At 37.1% G+C, this 16680-nt stretch overlaps 1 protein-coding gene across 6 annotated transcripts in view; it reads right to left on the reverse strand.

The window, feature by feature from the left end:
- LOC5565314 (dedicator of cytokinesis protein 9) overlaps positions 1 to 16680 on the reverse strand; it is a 301107-nt gene that overhangs the window by 31908 nt on the left and 252519 nt on the right. For all 6 annotated transcript variants that reach the window (XM_021846836.1, XM_021846835.1, XM_021846834.1 and 3 more), the window contains exon 5: positions 13886 to 14747. In XM_021846836.1, coding sequence (XP_021702528.1) covers positions 13886 to 14747 — 862 coding nt within the window. The remainder of the gene's footprint in view (positions 1 to 13885; positions 14748 to 16680) is intronic.

Here is a 16680-nt window from a genome sequence, read left to right on the forward strand (position 1 = left end):
TCTTCCAAGGGTGAAACGAATAATTGTATCGAAATGAGCAATCAGTTCGATGCTCTAGACAAATTTTCCGAACACCAAATCGAAGCAGCCTCTAGCCCAGGCTCTTTGATTCAAGTGAGGAAGCAAAGAGTGCCGCCTATCGTGGTCAGTTGTTCCGAATTTGGGGGATTTAGGCAGGAGATCTTGAACTCCATTAGGGGAATCAAGGTTTCCTTCCAAATCGCAAAGAAAGGAGACTGTCGCGTTTTGCCGGAAACTCTTAAAGATCGTGAGCTTCTTCTCAAACATCTTGAAGAGAAGAAGCACAAATTTTTTACTTATGACGACAAAACTGAACGTTTGTTCAAAGTTGTCTTGAAAGGCCTCTCAAGTGACTATAAATCACCTGAAGAGATCAAAAATGGAATAAATGATTTACTTGGATTTTCCCCAGTCCAAGTAATCATTATGAAAAAGAGAACCCAATCTGGCATTGTTCGGAAAGGGCTTTCTCAAGAATTTTATTTAGTTCACTTTAACAAAAAAGAACTAAATAATATTAAAGCTTTAGAAAAAGCAAAACTTTTGTTTGATGTCCGTGTGACATGGGAACATTTCCAGAAACCTGGAGGAAATTACCAGAACCCCACTCAGTGCCGTCGGTGCCAAAAGTGGGGTCATGGTACAAAAAATTGTCGCATGGATGCTAAATGCATGATTTGCGGAGGTTCTTCTCACGCCAAAGACGTCTGTCCAGTGAAGGAAAATACCACCAAATTCATATGTTGTAATTGCGGGGCTAACCATAAGTCCAATTTTTGGAATTGTCCTTCACGCAAAAAGGTCATTGAGGCTCGTGCCAGGCAGATGAAAGATAATATCCGTTACGATAACGGTCGTTTCCGGAATTTGCCTGGTAGAGTATCGAACAATGCTCATTTTTCAGTTAACGATCGCTTGATCATGAATCATACCCATCAGGAAGATCATAATCTTGCTCATTCACAAACTAATTTTAATCCGTCGGGTAGCCGTTCGAATCTTTCTATTTCGAATGTATCTACCCACGGTAAATCCTTTGCCGATATCGTAGCAGGAAATTCGAACTCCTCCCCTGTTCGATCCATGGGTACCCATTCTACTTGTTTCAAATCAAATGGAAAAAACCCTACCGCCACAGGTAACTCCGCTTCTTCGTCTACCGAAAATTCCAATGGGAAATCATCAGATAATATGTCTGCCTCTGATTTTAATTTTCTAACTGAACAATTGAATCTAATGATTGATGCAATGTTCAAAGCCACCACTATGACTGAAGCAGTCCAAGTAGGTGTAAAATTTACAAATCAAATTGTTATTGGATTACGTTTTTCTAATGGATACAAATAATAATTAAAATATTTTAAATTGGAATGCTCGTTCTCTGAATGGTAAAGAGGACGAGCTGTTTAATTTTCTTACGGTTAATAACGTGCATATAGCAGTTATTACCGAAACGTATTTAAAACCTGGATCTAAACTCAAAAGAGATCCTAACTTTTTTGTTTATCGTAATGATCGACTTGATGGGGCATGTGGGGGAGTTGCAATCATCATTCATAGGCGTATAAAACATCAACTGTTTTCATCATTTGAAACTAAAGTTTTTGAAACTTTAGGTGTTTCTGTTGAAACACAGTTTGGTAAATATACTTTCATAGCTGCCTATTTGCCTTTTCAATGCATTGGGCAGCAAGTTAATTTGCTCTAAACTGACTTGCGTAAATTGACTCGCAATAAGTCAAAATTTTTTGTCATTGGTGACTTTAATGCCAAACATCGGTCATGGAATAATTCTCAAAGTAATTCCAACGGCAGAATTTTATTTGATGAGTGCTCTTCAGGATATTTCTCAATTCAATACCCTGATAGCCCTACATGTTTTTCCTCTTCTAGAAATCCATCTACGATTGATTTGGTCTTAACCGACTCTAGTCATCTTTGTAGCCAACTGATTACTCATGCTGATTTTTATTCTGATCATGTCCCTGTTACATTTCAAATATCCCAAGAAGCGATTCTCAATCCTATCAGCTCCACTTTCAATTATTTACGAGCCGACTGGAATATATATAAAACGTATGTTGACTCCAATCTTGATGTTAACATTTCTTTAGAAACTAAACTTGATATTGACAATGCTCTTGAAACTTTAACAAATTCCATTGTTGAAGCCAGAAGCATTGCAATTCCAAAATGTGAAGTAAAATTTGAATCCGTGATTATAGACGATGATCTTAAACTCTTGATCCGTCTTAAAAACGTGAGGAGAAGGCAATTTCAACGCACTCGCGATCCTGCTATGAAAATTATATGGCAGGATTTGCAGAAAGAAATCAAGAAACGTTTTGCTCAATTAAGAAACAAAAATTTTGAAAATAAAATTTCTCAATTGGACCCTGGCTCTAAGCCCTTTTGGAAATTATCGAAAATCTTGAAAAAACCTCAGAAGCCAATACCGGCATTGAAAGAGGAAAACAAATTATTTCATTTTCATTTTCATTTTGCAGCGTTTGGTGGGGCAATGAGAGCGCAAGTCAGTCCAAAGCCGGGGGCAGGGATAGGTAATGGCCGTAATAGTCTATGCGGACCACTTGAACACCATCGGAAATGATAGGAAGGGTTGGGGTAGGGTATAGGAGATTGGAGAAGACTTGACACAGTAATGCGATTAATGCTGCAAAATGTAAATATGCTGAGAACAATTTAATGTAAGTTTTGAAGTTTGGTTTGATTTATTAAAATTTCAAACAATTGTACAAGTAAGAAAGAATGAGCTGATCGCTTTATATAAATTTAATAAACAACAAAGTAATAACAATATGAGAGTGATGCTAAGAACTGCTAATGGCACGATGCAACGCTTTAGGAGCTTTTGATAATGATTGAACATTACTATAAAGAACGCAATTCAATCGATGGTGACAACTTTACAAACTTTATCTGTTTTTATCATGTACAGATATAAAATTATAATTCAGTTCACTGATTGGCGGTGCTGATTTATATAAAAATATTTGATATTATTAAAATGAAATGTGTTACTTACTCATTATGTTCATACTTCCCTGACCAGAATTATTCTGTTTTGAGCATCCTTTTCGAAGCTATTCTATCCAGTTATCCATTGACTGCTTACAATTCTGAAATTATTCTTATTGTGCATGCTCATGCATTATATTAGTAATGATCATAATCATGCAACAGATAAGAAGGGGAGAAAGAGAGAATATAGGAACAGTGATTAGTAATGAATAATTATGTAGTTTTGTTAGAATAATAAACAATTAAACAGCACTAATGAATAGCTTAAAAAATGACATTACAGCATAGCTGAGCCTTTCGGATCATAAGACCGATGTATAAAAATAATTTGTTTCGAAATTGTCCGCGTGGTCTTCTAGTGCCCCTATTAGATCAGAATCAGTCATAGACATACATACCGAATGCTCGCCATGACCCTATGACCAACATTTGTATATGTATAGCCTTAGCTGATGTGGCTTTTCTAATAGATAGTTCTTTCACTCATTGATTGTCTTCAAAACCTTGTCAAGTATAGAAAATTGATTTTATTTCATTTATTACTACATTGAAGCTACATTGTACTTATTGAGTATTAGGTATTATTTTATGTTTTTATCACTATTGATATTATCAAGGCCAGAATTCCCAGTGAGTGAAGAATTTTATAGTACTAGAACACCATAGAAGATCGCTAAACATTACCTAATCATGGAACGGCTTTTTGCTCTATTATTTTAAGTAGATGCTATTGATCTCCCTTTGCTCCTATCCGCAACCCGGTGCACGCGCCCTGTTGGTTTTCGAAAACCTCGTAGAAGATTATAAACCGTCAATGGCATTCCCAATTACTACCCCACATTGCACATTCAAGGGTCTGACTGTGCTCTTAACCCACCCTCAGTTTGTAATCTTCTCGCCAGTTTGAAATTATATTTTCCCGAAGTGAAATTAATTTTGATGAGTGATAGCCGTACTATGCAGTAGTTTAACCAGAATCTTTAGGTGAGAAGACAAAATCTAAATTTTGTAATAAAAAGGTTGCCATTGCTTTGAAATTCACCCAACATCTAATCAAAGCTACTAACAACAGCGATCAATTATCAAAACTCATCGCTCCCTGGAAAATATAATCCCAAGCCCAGGGTAGCATTGAAAGAGGAAAACAAATTATTACTAACTAATTGCGAAAAAGCTCAAAAACTTGCTATGCAGTTTGAAAGTGCGCACAATTTTAATTTAGGACTTACTAGTCCAATTGAAAATGAAGTTACTCAGGAGTTCGAAAATATTCTCAATCAAGAGAACGTTTTCGAAAATGCCTGGGGGACTGATTTGGAAGAAGTGAGAACTATTATTAAAAAATTCAAAAACATGAAAGCTCCTGGCGATGATGGAATTTTCTACATCCTCATCAAGAAACTTCCAGAAAGTAGCTTATCATTTTTAGTTGATATATTTAACAAATGTTTTCAATTAGCATATTTTCCTGACAAATGGAAAAATGCTAAGGTTGTTCCAATTTTAAAACCAGACAAAAATCCTGCAGAAGCTTCTAGCTATCGTCCAATCAGTTTGCTTTCCTCCATCAGTAAACTTTTTGAAAAGGTTATTTTGAACAGAATGATGGCCCACATCAACGAAAATTCAATTTTTGCCAATGAACAGTTCGGATTCCGCCATGGACATTCGACCACTCATCAACTTTTACGTGTAACAAATTTGATCCGTTCCAACAAATCTGAAGACTATTCTACTGGTCTTGCTCTTCTAGACATAGAAAAAGCATTCGACAGTGTTTGGCATGAAGGTTTGATTATAAAATTAAAAAACTTTAATTTTCCAACATACATTGTTAGAATAATTCAAAGTTATCTGTCAAATCGTACACTTCAGGTTAATTATCAGAACTCCAGATCTGAAAGACTTCCTGTAAGAGCTGGTGTTCCTCAAGGCAGCATTTTGGGACCAATATTATACAATATTTTCACATCTGACTTACCTGAGCTACCTCAGGGATGTCAAAAATCTTTGTTTGCGGATGACACAGGCCTCTCCGCCAAAGGACGAAGCCTGCGTGTCATCTGTAGTCGATTGCAAAAAAGTTTGGATATTTTTTCTTCATACTTGCAAAAATGGAAGATTTCTCCTAATGCTTCCAAAACTCAACTAATAATATTCCCACATAAACCAAAAGCTCTTTATTTGAAACCTTCAAGTAGACATGTTGTCACGATGAGAGGGGTTTCAATAAATTGGTCAGATGAAGTTAAGTATCTAGGGCTCATGCTGGATAGGAATTTAACTTTCAAAAATCACATTGAGGGCATTCAAGCCAAATGTAATAAATATGTAAAATGTCTCTATCCCCTTATTAATAGAAAATCAAAACTTTGTCTTAAGAACAAGCTGTTGATATTCAAACAAATTTTCAGGCCAGCCATGTTGTATGCTGTACCAATATGGACTAGCTGTTGTAATACCAGGAAGAAATCTCTGCAGAGAATTCAAAATAAAATTTTGAAAATGATTCTGAGGCTTCCTCCCTGGTATAGTACCAATGAGTTACATAGAATATCCAATGTTGAAACATTGGAACAAATGTCAAATAAAATCATTATTAATTTCAGGCAAAAATCGTTACAATCTTCTATTGCCACGATTAATGCGTTATATGTTTAGGTTAAGTTAGGTTAAGTATATTAAAAACGTTTTTTTTTCTCTTATAAGCAGGTGAAATCAACTCACCTGTAAAAAAACTGAACTGCTACGGCAAATGAAATGTAATATGTTGTTAACAAAATGTTAATTAAATCTTAAATTTGTTTTACCAAATTAGGATGATAGTGTTGTCAAATAACACAGAACACCTAGATATAAGAAATGAATGTAATGTTTGGAATGATACTAATAAAGAAATTAAAAAAAAAAAAAAAAAAAAAAAAAAAAAAAAAAAAAAAAAAAAAAAAAAAACAAACCGATCAGATAGGCCATTCGCTTCCTGCAGGACCATGACGGCCGAGCTCTGGAATCACAGATTTGTCTCTACATTTCCCCGGATACCACTACGAAGCAGAAAAAGTTCTTCATGGTGCGGAACTTCTTCGAGTATCAAAAGGAACTTTAACATCGATTTGAGCAAAGAGGAGAACATGGAGCTCGCGGACTTCATGGAGAAGTACCTCAACCTCAAACTGGATTCGTAAACTACTTAAGCAACCAATGTTAGTGGATCATGCGTGGACCTAACGTTCGACCGGAATATTTGTTTGGGAAGCAAGAGTTACCGCTGATGCTTATTCTTTCATCAACCGAGTCTATCGGTGTTGAAGTGTTAACCGAACCAAACTTACACCACAGATTTTCTGTGCTAACACCCAATGTCCACAATAGGTCAGAATTGACATGCACCATATAATATGAAAATTGATTGAATTTTTATCAGTAGAAATCTTTCATAAGTTTGTGCCGGTCTCAAGCCAGGAAATAGATGAAGCTAACGTTATCCAACGTCACTTGGCGGTTGTATCTCGGAAACAACCTCTTACTGTTTTTTTTAAATATATCTCAAAAACTAAAAAACATACATCGCTGAAAATTTGACAGTATACGTAAAACTTTCTGAACTTTCAAGAAAAAATGAGAACAGCGAGGCCTTCAAAACACGAAAAAACGGAAACAATTGAGTTTTTTCATGTACAACACACAATTTTTGTGAAGTTTTATATTTTTCCTGAAAAGTCAAAATATTTAGCCTTCATTTCGTCCAAAAAGATTGAAAATTGGTCGAACGGTTCAAAAGTTATAATTTTTTTTAAATAAAAATTTTGCAAAATCGCGATTTTTTTTGGTCACCCTATTTCGGAAATGGTCACCCTAATCAAAAAATCCAAAAATACGTGTATCCTTATTATGGATAAGGAACAAAATAGCAAATTTTCACGGAATTCGGAGACCCACTAGATCGGTTTTTCATGGAATGGCTGTATATATATACATTTTTTTTGAGTCAAGAATCTTGACACTTTGATTATAAAATCACACTATTCTTGTCTTTATAATAACAAATATCGGTTTCTTGTTGTTTGAGTTTGAAAAACTAACCCAGTCTTAAATTTCATTATCATCAGATCACAAAAAAAGTGACTTTAGTGACCATTTTCCTGAAAAAAGTGACTTTAGTGACTTTTTGTTCGAAATAGTGACTTTTAAGTGATCAGGTCGAAAAAAGTGACCAAGTCACTAAAAAGTGACTTGCTACCAGCCCTGCAACATGGTTTCTATAAAGGTCGTTCTACTACAACAAACCTTTTGGAATTTGTAAATTACACTTTGAATGCAATGGATAGAGGTAACCACGTCGAAGCACTTTACACCAATTTTAGTAAGGCATTTGACAGACTAGACATTCCTATGTTGATTTTCAAGCTCAAGAAAATGAGAATTGCGATGAGACTCCTCGACTGGATTGAATCGTATTTAACAGATCGCCAACAAATACCTAGTTAGATTTGAGGGAAAAATGTCTAAACCTGTTCACGTAACATCAAGAGTTCCCCAAGGTTCGCATTTAGGTCCATTTTCATTTATATTATTTGTTAACGATATTTCATATGTGCTTAAACATCTTAAAATTCTTATTTATGCCGACGATATGAAACTTTATATGGAAATCAATAGCAACAAAGATAGCGACATTTATCTGAATGAAAAAAATATATTTGATAAATGGTGTAGCAAAAGCAACTTCAATTAAACGTCAAAAAATGTAATTTAATCATATATAGCAGAAACGGAATACACCACAGATTACTGTCTCTTTAGGAAATCAAATTGTTCAAAAGTGCGATAAGATTAGAGATTCAGGTGTCATATTAGATTCTAAACTTACCTTTACTGATCATTATAATACGATTATCCATAAATCTACCAATATGTTGAGCTTTATTAAGCGTTTTAGCTACAATTTTCGGGATCCATATACGATTAAAACCTTGTACATTGCTTATGTAAGATCAGTTCTAGAATATTGTAGTATTGTGTGGTCTCTACATATAAAAACACATGGTGATAGAATCGAATCAGTACAGAAGCAATTTCTATTATATGGCTTACGCAAATTAGGCTGGACAACGTTTCTTTTGTCATGTTTGAATTTCTAAACGCCCGCTAGACAGTTAAGAAATCGGAATTTGTTTGCATCAAATAATCATCAAACTAACTATGCAAAATTCGGCCCAATAAATCGAATGATGTCTTTTTATAATCAGCATTGCACAGAAATTGATCTGACCATGTTGCGAACAAAGCTAAAACAATATATTAATTCCTTAAGATATAATACAACATAGAATTAAGCAAACGTGTAGTCTACTATTGATTGACGAAATAAATAAATAGATTCTACCCCATTACCCCGAATCCCATTACACCGAATTCCATTAATCCGAACGCCATTACCGCGAATTCCAAAACCCCGAACGACCCATCACTCCGAATGACATTACCCCGAATTCCAATATGATGGGGAAATGTCATCAATACCATCATGTCAAGATAGTTGTAAATTCGGGGTGATGGAATTCGGGCTAATGGTACATTCGGGGTGATGGCATTCGGGGTAATGGGGTAGAATCAAATAAATAAATAACGGCGTGCTTCCAACGAAATGGGAAGTGACATAATTTCAGGCATGCCGAGAACAGCCTAGCCAATAGGACAGTGCCTTTCCGAGGAAAATTTTTCAGCATAACATTCTTTATCTGATCTTGACCTGGGGCTTTCTTGTTTTTCAGGTTGCAAATTTGCCTTTGTACGTCCTTTGGACGAACAAGCCAGGAATTGTCGGGAGGAGCATTAGCTTGGTCTAGGAATTCCAGAGTTCGATTCACGTCTTCTGTGATTAGTGGATCACTTTCCATAGAATTCGAATGGAATTTAGATAAATTATCGGCAAGATCTTTAGTCTTTAATGCTGGAGATGCACCAATCGTTGTATTATCACGGAGTGGCGGGCTGTACTTAAAGTTGTTCCGCAATGCTTTAGTTATTTTCCACAGTTGGTTGCTTCCATGTTCCATCGTTTGGAGAGTTTCTCTGAATTTGCGGAACCGAGCCTGGTTACATTCCTCTGCGATTCTAGAGTTGAGCGATTGCACAATTTTCTTGTAGATGGGATCTCTTGTCCGCATCCACAGGCGACGCCGGCGGTTTCGTACTGCCATAAGCAATCGAGTGCTCTCAGGAACAGTCGGTGTGTCATAAGCGCGGATGTTGACTAGGGGAACTGCAACGTTCTCACCTTCCAACAGTGTTTGTGTAAGCTGATCTATCGCTCGGTCGATGTCAGCTACGCTACTTAGAGCAGCATACACTCAAAATAATCCAAACGTCATTGTTACGTGGAAACATACGTGGTTTTTTTTCCATCGCGCTTTTCACGTAGCTCTTACGGGAATCATAGGTGACACAGAATGAACCGATGAACCCATGAACTAGTGTCATTCTATCGGAGAGCCGCGTAAGAGCTACGTGAAATTTTCGTAGAATTCACCAAGGGAATTGGTGGAAGCTAAATAAAACTTCCAGTACATTTCAACTAAAATCGGTATAGATGCAATCTGCTTAGCTTTGCACTGTTTTCTGAATATGCATAATTTTGCAATAAAATGATATGGAACTAAAGTGAATAATATGCAACTTTTATTAGCTGTTCGAAGGAGATCAAACATTTTCGTCACGGAACACTGAGTTTTCATGTCATTGCTATAGAAATTGATAGTTGGGTGCGAATTTCGGGAATTTCGAGAATAGATTCTTCTGCCAGATGTTTATATGTGTCCTTCCTGTTTCAATGAAAGAATGTGATAAATGAAGTAAATCAATAATAAAAACGCATAGATGGATGATTTACACACGTTTGAATTTCGGCGAGGAAAACATCCTCGTCTAACTCCAGACTACCAAAGCCGCTTGTCAGTCCAATTTCGATCCATGTCGGTAGATGCGATGCAATTGTTATCTTAAAACAATACAATTTTCTTAAATATTAGATTATCAGCGACAAGAACAAAATTTACCTTTAGATTAATCTAATTAATAATATATAAAATAGCTGACTCCGCTCACTCTTGAAGTTTGTTGTTGACTAACGCCATCGTAACATAGAATGAACCATATAATGAATACTTTCAAGATGAATCAAACCATGTACGAAATTTCCACGTAAGCTTGATAGGTTAACCACAGTAAGAATGACCGAAGCTACATTTATAGTGGTAAGCTCCATCGAAGTTAAATACGCGATTGGCGTCGTAATTTCGATGGAGCTTACCACCATTAATGTTTATTCGGTGATTGTTACCTTAGTCAGGTGAAGTCAAGAAAAATTCATTTCTACGAATCTACGTGATTTTTCACGTAGCTATGACGTTTGGATTATTTTGAGTGTAGGACGGGTCTAGCAGGTCCAACTTCGAATTCACTAAGCGTTGAAACTTTAACCAGTCAGCACGTTTGTAGCACCGTATTGATTTCACGGATTCGGTTGGTTCGGTGTTGAGGTGAATATCGAATGTGACAGGCAGATGGTCAGATGACAACTCGTTGTGAGCTATTGTTTTGGTCATGTTAACCATATTATTGGACACGACAAGATCTAGTTGATAGTTTGCCTCGACCGGTAGGATAAAAAGTAAATGTGTCTGGATAGTGTATATGAAAGTTACACTGCGCTACCACGCTTTGCAGAATGTTTTCTGCTTTGTTAGCCTTTATGCAATTCCATTTCCGGTGTCTTGCATTCACCAACCACAAACAACGGCTCCTTACTCCTCATCATGTTCTTCTAGTCGATGCGGTATTGGTTCCAATCGACCGATGTTCTTGCTCCCGCAAAATAGGCCCCAATGAAGCGAACGTTTATTCCGTTTTCCGTAGGTGTAGAGATGCCGGTACATTCCAAAGATTTTGTGATTATATTCAGCGCGACACACTTGATATCTCGCCGGACAGCGATAGGTACACCTCCTCATCGCTCGTTTTCGCTGGGGAGTCGATCGAATCGAATGCAGTTGCACCTGGGGTGGAAAAACGACGACGTAGGACGTAGCCAGGTCTCGGTGACAATACCAACATCGATATGGAACCGATCGAGGAAATCGATGAACTCTATTTTCTTGTTTGCTACAGAGCTGCTGTTCCATTTGACCACTCGTTGGTTTATAAATTAGACATGGTACACATACTTGACCATCAGCTCCGAAAGAGCCCTAAATTGCTGTTCTTTGTTGCGACATCCTTTTAGACGAGCGAACAAGTCTCTAGCTAAGCACATGAACTCAGTGAGAGTGACGAGATCGTTGATGTCTGCTGCTGACGCTTCATTTTCGGAGCTTGTTAGCACTTCCGAGTAGGAACGGGACGGTCGAGGATTTTGATGGAGCAATCTTGATGGTACAACGGTCGACTCGCCATTTAACGATGGCCAGTTCGTAGACGTAGATACGAAAGGTTTTTTGCTGGGTATGCGCTGATGATATTGATTGTTCTTCGTTCCTTCACGGCGTTGAGGATAGTTTTTTCTTGCGACTCAACCGAGATAGTAAGCGGTGTGGTTGCCACTGCAATTTGCGCAACGTATTTTATAACTTGCTTAAATCTGCTTTCACACGAAGCGAACATGGGGCAGAAAGATGTGTTTCCCCACTTTTGACACAGAGAGGAGAGACATGAGAGTTTTGCATTCCGTGTCCGAAACGTTGATATCGGAAACATTTCACTGCATCGGAAGTTTTTCGAGTGAAGTGTTATGAATCCGACAGAAATAAGGACGACGCGCGACAATATCTCCACTTTTCACCCTTTGTAGCTCCGACAGCCTGACCTTGCCTTTCTCGAAGTACAGCAGGTAAAGCGTACTAACTTCGGGGCTAATTTCTTTTTGAAAGAAGGTTTTGATATCTTTAGCATGAACGTTGTTTGCTTCGAGTTCTTCTTTCAGCTTTCACCTTGAAAAGTTTAGCATCACCTTAAAATTAAATGAATATTATTTCTGAACTATAAAGAGAAATTTCAATTTGGTTTTCGGGAATGCATTTTAATATTCGACCTTTAGTAACTACTATTTTTTTTTAGTTGAGAAAACTTTTTTCACTAGGTTTTGGGTGATGCTAAACTTAAAAGTGCTGCAATACTCAGTATAGCAACGATTCCATTCTTTTGGTGGGTAGGGTATGTGTTTTTTGGCTAATTTCAAGCTTTCGACAAAACGGAACACCAAAACTTATCTGAAATACATCTACATAGTAGTTTATTCAATTCTACGAACTTTTGTCAAAACACAATTTAATGATTATAGGTAGCTTTGACATAGTTTGTGTTTTCTCTGGAAAACTCACCTAGGGAAAGTGTACCAGTTATGGCTATAGTGGTTCCCTAGTTGGCCATTAGTGTGGGTCAACATTTAGATTCTCGCTCCAGTCCACTCCAGAACACAGACCTCGATAGGTATTTTTACGATGAAGAATATTGCCGAAGACCGCGAAACAATCCGGCACTTAAGAAAAAAGTTATTCCATGAAAACCTATTGGCAAGGCAACGTTGATTAACACGTAAAGGAATAACAATAATAACAAAATCGGGCAAAATTTCCGAATGGTCTATGCTTAATAACTTTTTTTTACAAGCATCGGATTGCTTTGCGGTTTTCGGCAATGTTGTACATCGTAGAAATAGCTATCGAGATCTGTGTTAAGATTTTTTATAGAGGTCAGTGGGCGACCTCTCGCGATTTTTCTTTGCAAAAGTTTTCCCATAGTAAATCCCATACAAACTTTGAACGGCTGGCGCTAAAATATAATTTCTCCGAACGAGCTGAAATTTTGCACAGTTGTTATGCAATCCAAAAGTGAACTGGAGCGAGAATCTAAATTTTTCATATAAACCTGTCCCAGGCTATTGGCCATATATATTTTCTCAAAAACTTTCATGCTTTGAATATGTTTGAATGTTTTAACATCAAGATATATTCGATATCAAACAATTTAAACACCCAGAACGATTCAAAATTTTAAGATAATCAAATTATCGTGTATGGCGAAATAGGGAACCATTATGTCCATAACTGGTACACATACCTTATATGATTTCTAATTTCCAGAACATGATGACTACTCATATCGAAAAGCCAATCCCGTTTAAAGTTACCATTTATCTTACGAAAATAAAGGGGTCAAAAAGGTAATTGAAAGCGCATTTGTTATTTCGCTGTGGGTGAGCCAAGAGCATCACCATGAGCTTTGAATAATGTAAAAAAAAAAAAACAAAACACGTTACCACTGCTTTCTCTCAGTCGATGATGAGGATGGTTGGCATCGCACAACTACCATTTCAGGACTGGAGTCATCGCAAATACTAATTTGATGCTTCAACCGTACCTTATAATACCCCACATCAAGATACAGCTGCTGTCGATGAGCGAGCAGAGTAGAGAAAGAAGGGGAGGATGTACAGTTCTCAACGAAAGCTGAATTACCAAATATCTGTTAATATTGAATGAATAATATAATAGGAGCTAATCGTCAATAGCTTTAAATACTCAATTTATATTGATTAGTACCTATACTTTAGGATTCGAATGCAAAAGCGTATTCAAAAATACAAAAAGCGTTACGGAGAAGAGGAAGGGGCCAAAAATTTCCAATATTACGTAATGAATGGCCGCTGCCAAAGATCCTTTTTGTGTACATCTGGAATTTCCTGTCTTTTTCCATATGGATTCAAATTTCCATCTTTTTCCAAAACGGTAACCATCATGATAGAATCAGTTCTTACTAGACTTACCTGACAGAGAGCCACTTCGCTTTCACCCCCGTTGGTTCCATTGAGAGTCGGCGAAGCGCACGCACTTTCCACCGGTGCTTGCAATCGGAACTTCAGGGAGTCACATTTCATCAGAATACGTTGACCGAATTGCTCCCGATATGGTTCAACCGATTCCACTTTATTGGTGGCTATGGCAGCTTTCGCGGAACTTCCTGCATGGCCATGCTGTTGGTAGGCCCCAAACAATCTCCGCCGGTTATCTTTCCTTGCCTGGGCAATCGACATATCGGTTTCGCGGCCGTACTTCATCAGTTGTGGGTTCATGCTTTGCTCCAGACCCTTCAACGTTCCGTACATCATCATCGTGCTGGGACTGGCCGGAGGTGCAGTAGGCGGTGCGGTCCGTTCCAGTGAAGCCACACGTTTGTCTTCCTGCAGTTTGTTCTGCTGAATCACCGAGGAAATTTTCTTCACCCAGTCTTCCATGTCGGCTTCGTCATCGGCTGCCAAGGCAAAAGACTTCTGCTGAGGAGCGTTCATTTTCAGCTCGAAACAATACCGACCCTTTTTCGGATTGAGAACCACTTCGGTGCAGAAGTCCATCACGATGGTGGTTTTGGCTTCGATCTGTTTTTCGTCCTTGTGCAACTCCAGAATGTAGGTGCCGTCGATTTCCTGCCTTAGGTAGCAGTAGCGCCGTTTGAACGACTTCGAGCCAATGTGAGCGAACATGCGGTCCGAGTTGGTGTCCGGGCCCTTTAGCAGATAGCCCTGCTTTGTGATCGTGTCGGCTTGTGAACGAGTCATTTGTTCGTCCAATCGATCATGGTCGGTGTCGATCTCGTAAAGCTCCTCCTTAAGTTCGTCCGAAGGCGATACCCTACGATTGAAGAAATGGAAAAGTTAAAGGTATGCTGCAAAAGTCGAAGATGAGCAAGTTAATTGTGATACACGTCGTTCATTGTCCTCAAAAACGAAAGACACATTTCACACACATCTACGTCAAGATATGTATCAAAATGTATAATCATTAATGTGAAACATCTCGGAAACCAATGGCCTCACATACTCATGTCTACAAAGGCACTAAACTGAAGAAGAAGTACCGTCAAACGGGGTGACTTGCAACGGCGGGGTGACTTGCAACACATTGTAATTTACAACTAAATTTCAGTATAAAACCCAAATTTTAAAAGAAAATTTGTTTTAAATCGGAGCTTCAATACGTGTGACTCACAATTCAAGTAACTGCCACGATTAAAGCTGTTATTATGAATATGTTTATACATTAAACATATTTCTTTTAAATGTCTTGAAAACTGATACTTGATGGAGGTTCCAAATCGTGATCTGAAAACATGAGATAGATATAATTTACAAAAATAATACTCTACATGGTGTTTCTATAACTAATAAGTGATAATATGACAAATTTTATTTCACGAAATTGTAGCAATAACTTTTTAATAAAAATCATTTTTATATAAATGTACCTATGCGGGGTGACTTGCAACACTTTATTTCTAAGTAATTTAGAGTTTTATAAAAGCTAAAAACTTTTGTGTTAGGCCTACTTTATAATTAAAAGAGTAATAATTCATCAATCAACTACAAACACTCGTTTAAAATATTGTTCAGTTATGATATTGAACCTTGATGATTTAACGCCTCTTTTTCCCATACAAAAATAGCTCAATTATTTTCTTACAAAAAAGTATTCAAAATGTTCTTATACTGGTTTGAATGCTTTAAATACATGAATAAGAATACTTAACAAGTGTGACTAATAAAAAATATCAACATTTTGTTGGCAAAAACTAAATTAGTATTGAGTGTTGCAAGTCACCCCGCACAAGGACATTTAAAAAATTTCACCTTTTTGATGACTTTTGATATGACAAAATAATTCGATTCATTCTTCTGTCATCTCATTCTGTGGGCGGGCCGGCCATTCAAAGTTATGCGAGGAATTTAGATTTTTAGATGACGTTTAGATCATGGTTTTGGTTGATTGAAGTTGAAAAGTGTTGCAAGTCACCCCGTTTGACGGTAGCCTAAAGTTTCTAATCTTCTTATTTTCAGTTTAATGCTGGTGCAAATAGCCAAAATTTGCGCTGTTCTTGAAAGTTTCCTTCGCGAGTTTAGTGCCTCTGAAGTTTCGGTGCATTTTGCACAAAAATTATTTACATAACATGGAATAGAACATGTTATAGTACGTACATGTCACTTGCATTTAAACGATAATTTTTGCTGTTTTTCTATGCATTCCATGAAGTATTCCTGAGATGACTCATATCACCCCTATTCGACATAATTTCCTCTATTTATGTAGACGCATCAGATTTGAATATTATCGGTATTTTCCCATTCATAAAAACAAACTTTAAAAATGTCTTAAGTTAAAGTGAGTTAAATTTTCAGTTCAAACGGTTGTCAAGGTTCTCTTGATTTGTGCTCTTGAAAATTCGAGGTTTGGCTTCGATACATCTGATAAATGACCGTTTAGGTGAGCGATGGATTTGATTGAGAGTGTTATGTCTGGTGGTATTGAACACTGCACAAACATATTTTCTCTCTTTCACTCCTTTTACAAAACTAGTAAACAAGGACAGTAAACCTGAAAATCCCATACAAAATCAAAGCGATGTGAAGCCCTATTAATAGTTCTATAAATGGACGCAATCATCCTATACCTAAGTAAAGAAGAAAATAACTTATGCCGTTTTTCGTTTTTACGGTGTAGTTCTAAGCCGTACCTACATCTTACACCCTGATGAAAACGAGTGTAATACTGTACAACATTTTGTACATTT

Source organism: Aedes aegypti, chromosome 2, assembly GCF_002204515.2.
Source record: "Aedes aegypti strain LVP_AGWG chromosome 2, AaegL5.0 Primary Assembly, whole genome shotgun sequence".
NCBI classification, from domain to species: Eukaryota; Metazoa; Arthropoda; class Insecta; order Diptera; family Culicidae; genus Aedes; species Aedes aegypti.